Source organism: Palaemon carinicauda, chromosome 3, assembly GCF_036898095.1.
Source record: "Palaemon carinicauda isolate YSFRI2023 chromosome 3, ASM3689809v2, whole genome shotgun sequence".
Taxonomy (NCBI): domain Eukaryota; kingdom Metazoa; phylum Arthropoda; class Malacostraca; order Decapoda; family Palaemonidae; genus Palaemon; species Palaemon carinicauda.
Genome location: NC_090727.1, coordinates 118982840 through 118988687, shown reverse-complemented (window position 1 = coordinate 118988687; position 5848 = coordinate 118982840). Strand labels below are relative to the sequence as shown.

The 5848-nt window shown below is 48.9% G+C and overlaps 1 protein-coding gene across 1 annotated transcript; it reads right to left on the bottom strand.

Annotated features, from left to right (window-relative positions):
* Positions 1-1550: 1550 nt before the first annotated feature.
* LOC137633674 (uncharacterized) lies at positions 1551-4109 on the bottom strand. Its single transcript, XM_068365925.1, has 4 exons — positions 3821-4109; positions 3258-3417; positions 2518-2915; positions 1551-1807 (listed from the first exon to the last, which is right to left on the bottom strand). The coding sequence occupies exons 1-4, from the start codon at positions 4107-4109 to the stop codon at positions 1551-1553; spliced, it is 1104 nt and encodes a 367-aa protein (XP_068222026.1).
* Between the last annotated feature and the right edge of the window lie 1739 nt (positions 4110-5848).

Genomic DNA, 5848 nt, shown 5'->3' with positions numbered 1-5848 from the left:
TAGTCGACTGTAAAAGCCTGGGGACCCGTCGAGGACCTCCTGGAGAGAGTCCCTCTTCAACTTGAACTGGATTTCTGCCCTGAGGGCAAGCTCCCATGCGGGTTCGATGGAATTAGCACTCGAGTCAGTGGAGGGAGAGAGAGCGTGAACGGGATACAATACCCTGAATGAATCACCTCGACCGTCCAGGGTTCAGCCCCGTGGTAAAGCCACCTCTGCCAGCGGCTTTGCAGGCATCCCCCCACAGGTGGGCAAATGGGAGGATTGCCTGTCCTATTGGGACCGGCATCGGCCAGATCCCTTCTTACCCTTTCCTCCACGAAAGGACTTTTTTCTGTGAAAGGCCTGCTTCGCACCCTTTTTACCCTGCTGTTTTGGGTCTCTAGCCCTTTTCGGTTGTGGGTTTTGCTGTGCTTTCCGCTGTGGCTGAGATGGGTAAGTTCTAGCTGTTAGGACCTTTTGGATAAGGGAGTCCTGACTAGACTTCCTCCACCTCTCTGCCACCCACTCAACATCCTCGGGATGGAACAAAGAATTGCCCTCGAAAGGATCATTTCTCAGTCTCGCTACTTCGGCCTGAGGGAGATGTCTATGGAACTTGCCTATGATGGTATCTCTCCTCTTCAGGATAGTATTGGCCCAAAGGATCACTACCTGATGGGAGAGAAACTCGATGGCCCGAGTGCCAGACAATAGGAAAGTCTCCAAGGACTTCCTGGAAGACTTCCGAGACATGTCCTTAGACCGCCTCAGTTGTCCTAAGGATCCTAACCAGAAATCCAGCCACGAAGTAGCCTGCATGGCGTACTTCACCACCTTCTCCTGGTTCAGGATTTCAGAGGCCGAAAATGAGACTGGAAGTCCCGTAAGTTTCTCAAAGGGTGTGGCCTTCAAGGGTGCCTCTATAGAGTGGTCGAGAGGTAGCGTTGGAAGAGATTCCCCGAGGATCTCGAAGTACCTCCTCTGAAACACATACGGAGGAGGTAGGAGCTTGGAGGACGAGCTGGAGCGGAGAGAGGAGGTGGACCCAGTTGCCTGGGACACTGCCTTCTGTTTGGCACTCTTCAACCCCTTTGACCAGGGCAAAACTGCACTGGTCCTTTGAGGTTTCTGAGTGCCGTAGAACTGGTCAAGGACCGTTTCTTTTCCATCTAGAGTGGCTGCCGATGGATCTGGTAGTCCATTGATGGAATGGATGCAGGCTAGGACCTGCCAGAAGGCATGTTCCGACTTCTCGATATTGCTCTGCCCTTCCACATACGAGCTCTCATCCATTGGAGCCCGGAGTGGGTCGAAGTCGTCAACTGAATAGACTGGGGATAAGGAGACTGCCGAGGAGGTGCTCGCTTCCGGCTGCCTGGGAGGCAGTGAGGAAGGAAGTCTGGTCGAGGCTTTGGGGATGGTGAACAAATCCTTCGGCTCCCTCCCACAAGGCCGGAGGTCCTCTATCCCCAAGGGCCTAGAGGGCTCAGTCGGCTTACGGGAGGAGTGTAAGTCTGTTGCCGTATGGGGTGAGTCCCGTCCGGTCGCAGGTCGTGCCTCCTTAGGCACTATCTCGACCGGTGAGGGACAGAAGAAGTCTCCATAGGATATAACCCTATCCACTTTGGGGGTGAAGGACGAATTCTTTTCCTTTTCCCCTTTGGTCTGGCCTGTGGCATCTTGAACTGCAGGGGACTACACTGAGGTGCATGCCTAATTTCCTCCAGAGGTCTTTTGCGAGGGGATGACCGTCTTCCCTTGCCAGAAGGACCCGCACATGCGGAATCTTCTGAACTCCTACTAGGATCGGAGGGGGGAGAGGACCCTGGGAAGAAAGGAGGGGATAAAGGGATCCTAGGTGTGTCACCTAAGGATTGGGAGCGGGGAACGACTCCTTTCATGGCTTGGCGCATTACATTGAATAAGGCGCTAAGCCACTGGGGGTCATGGGCTCCTGAGGAACTAAGGGGAGGTCCTTAGGAAGGCACTGCTCCCTGGGTTTAGGAACCTGGGCAGGTTTCCTAACCCTCTTGTCTGAGGGAGGCTTCCTTACAGGCAAGATCGGCACAGGCCTACCCTTAGGAATAGAATCTGAGTTCGGTCGCACAGGCGACTGTTGTCTCTGTTGAGGCCTAAGAGGCTTGAGAGACTGATTGTGAGCGCCAAGGTGGTCGTGCGCTCGTGCGCCGTACTGTTGGTAGGCGGAAGGGTGCTCGTGCGCGCGCCCTTCCTGATTGCGCGCACCTTTTGTACACTTGTGGCGGGCAACAGGTTGTTCGCGTGCATGGCGCACAACAGGTTGTTCGAGCGTATGGCGAGCAACAGAATGTTTGAGCATATGGCGCGCCATAGGATGCACCCGAGCGCCATGTTAGTTGTGTGCCCAAAATTGGTCGTGCGCGCCAAATTGGTCGGGCGCGCCAAATCGGTCACGCGCGCTGATCCGGTCATACGCGCCAATTTGGCCGTGCGCGCCAACTTGGTCGAGCGCGCGAGAGCTCTCAGCTTGGTGAGAGAACTCACTGCTATGCTCACCCGAAGGTTCATGATAGCTTGTGTTGTGTGAGCGCGAACAATCAAGACAACCAGAGTTTGAAAACTCTCTGTCATAAACAGAATGACTATGGTCACGAGAACCCAAAAATTCTGAGTGAACTGTGTTGCGCGAACCCGTAGGATTAACAAAACGAGAAACCGAAGTTTCTCTGTCACGAGACCTCGGAGGGTCAACGTGACTAAGGGTACGAGGGACCGAAGACCAAATGTAGCCTGTGTTGCAAGACCCCGAAGAGTCAGCGCAATGAGAAACCGAAGTTTCCCAGTCACGAAACACCGAAGTGTTAGCGTGACTAAAGTTACGAGAGCCCCAGGGTTCAGCGTAACTCAGGTTACGAGACCCCGAAGGGTTAAGGTAATGAGGAATCGAGGTTCCTCTGTCATGAGACCCCAAAGGGTCAGTGTGATTGACGGTACGAGAACCCGGAGGTTCAACATTACTATCGTTACGAGAGCCCGAGGGTTCAGCGTAACAGAAACCCGAAGGTTTCAAGTCGCGAGAGCCCAAAGGTTCAGCCCGACAGAGACCCGAAGGACTCCTGCTGTCATGAGAACCCGCAGGATCAACATGAAAGCCCGAAAGCTCACGATCACGCCAGCCCAAAGGATGATCGTCACGAGACCCCAAAGGGTCAACATGAGGAGAACCAGCAGGTTCAAAAAGACGTCTCCTCACAGCCCGAGGAGGAGAACGTCCGGGGTGGAGAGAGGTTACCCACCCCTCCACTCTACGAACCTCCGGAGAGGAACGTTCAACAGACTCCGCCCGAGGGAGAGACTGATTAAAGTCTACAGATAAATCCTCCGCTGGGGAGGAGAGTTCACCCGAAGGAGAACTACGCTTATAACAAGGTTCTCTTTCCGGCCCTGGAGGAGAGCCTAAAGCGTAAGGAGATTGCCGATGTAAAGAGGCAATCTTCTCTCGTGAAAAAGAGATATGTACCCTCGAAGGGGAAGCTTGCCTTGGAGAGAGGCCCTGCCACCGCCCCTGGTGGGTTAGCTAACTCCTCGGCGTTGGAACCAGACTATCGGCCTGACCGACGGGCAAAAGCGCCTGCGCTCACAAGAGGAGGAGTGACCCCCGTAGAGGAAGGAGATGACCGCCTTCTCTCTGCTCCCGTTCGGAGGAGTTCGAGGAGAACTTCTTTCGAAGGGGGACCACCAACGCCCAGCGATGTCCACGAAGACACAGGGTCTGGAAAGGAACAGGCTCTCCCTGGGGGAAGAGAAGGAGCCGACTCACTAGGGGAGCCGCTACCTTCGCCTAACCCACAGGGTTAACCTGGAGTCACAAGCCCTGCGCTACTGCTCGACCGTGCCCCGGAAGGGCCTGGTCGAGGATTAGCTTCGGGCAGAGATTTGGATGTAGAGGAAGCATTAGCCCACGATTTCTTCGATTTCAAGGAAGACCCCGAAAGCAAAGATTCGCATTTAGAATTCTTCTTACGCGCAAACCTCTCCCACTGGGAAGCAGGCCACTCCCTACACTCGGAACAGGTGTTATCCCGCGAACACTGACTTCCCCGGCAAGCTAGGCATAAAGGGTGTGGGTCCATCTCCATGGACGACATGAAGGTACCGCAGCGGCGGTCTTCAATACATGGACATGTCCGCACAACGCGACAATAACCAAACACACACCAATACACACAAAAGAAAAAGGAATAGTAATAAAGTCAAGGCAGTTTGTTTAATGGAGGAGAGAGAGAGAGGTACGTCTGGACTCTACCGAGCTAAAAATAAAAGTGTTTACCCAACCGACAGGTCACGTGTGAGTGAGCATGGGGTAGCCAGTCTACCCAACCCCCTCCCGCTAACTAGCGGATGGGGTAATTATCTCTCACTAAAATTGTCTTGGCTGGTTTTCAGCTTCCCGAAAGTAATACCCTCTAAATAGCGAAGGTTTGTATCCGTATCGGAACAAAGCATTTTTTTCCCTTACAGCATATTAGTATACTGTACACCCAACCACTTCAACACCCTCTCGTAAAATTCTATATGATTTAAAGTTACTCTGATTTTGTACATAGTTTGTGGCTGGAAAGTAACTAGTCGGTTTTTTTTTTTTTTTTAATTACGTAAAATGCCTTTTTGAGTTAGAATTTTTCACTCTTAGGTATAAACTTAATTCTGATACATTTAGTTACAGAGTGGTTTAATACACATTTTTGAAATGTTATTTCTCACTGCATTCTCTTTCCTGTTTGTATACATTGATTTCATGGTAATTCTAAAAGGTTATGTTCTAACTAAATACTGATTTACTCCTTGAGTTCCTTTAGTGGGGTACATGGTTCTATTTATTTTTTCCCGAATCGGTCCTTCGATCCTTGATATTTCGGCTTAAGTACCTCAAGCACCAGTATGTGCACTCAAGATTCGTAAAAGACATAGACTGTCTCTGGAAGCTAAGTTAGGACTGCATGAAGGGACCTGTCAACCAAACTATCCTTTGAAAAATTGAAGTATTGATGTGCTAACTATTTATATTTACTGCTTGTACGGTATAAGTTCTGTAACAGGAACTGATAGGCTAAGAAATACTGAGATTGGGTATACAGAATAAGTTGTAGAACAGTTAGCAAAAGAAAATAATAACGAATTAAAGTAATTTGAAGGGTCTCCGTCATGTGGGAAAAAATGAACGATGATAAGTTAGTGAAAAAAAAGTATAATTCAGGGTAGCTAGGAAGTAAGAAAAAGATCACACAAACGAATAAAAGGTATATTAGAACGGGAGGGATTTCATATTCTGGGAGCACAAGATAGAGATGAATAGCGCAGCGAAAGTAAGGAGGTGCGATGCACTCTTGATGACCCTTTGTATAGGTATAAGAACAAAGCTTTTTCGATGGGCTAGGTATGAAGCGACTAATTTTCAATCTCATCAACCATCCTAGATTCAATCTTGTGGGGATTTCTTTATTCATCCTTCAATGTGCGTGTCTGTGATTTCAGAGGTTACAAAATAATGCCAATGTACCCTCGAGGAATCCAAAAAAAAAAAAAAAAAAAAAAAAAAAAAAAAAATAAATAAATAAATAAATAAATAAATAAATAAATAAATAAACAATGGTTCATTTATAAAGTTATTTGTATTGAGAACAGAGTAAATAATCACGGTACTCTTCTTACTCCCGTTCACAGCTTCATGTACCTACTTCAGTTCTGTATATTCAACTGAAGAAAAACAATTGGAAAATGGATTTGAGATATCATTTACGTTAGGATTTTTTTGAATTTGAAAAATAACAATGCTATTTTCATGATCTCAAAAGAAGTGAATGCCCTAGTTCTGACCAAGCTATTA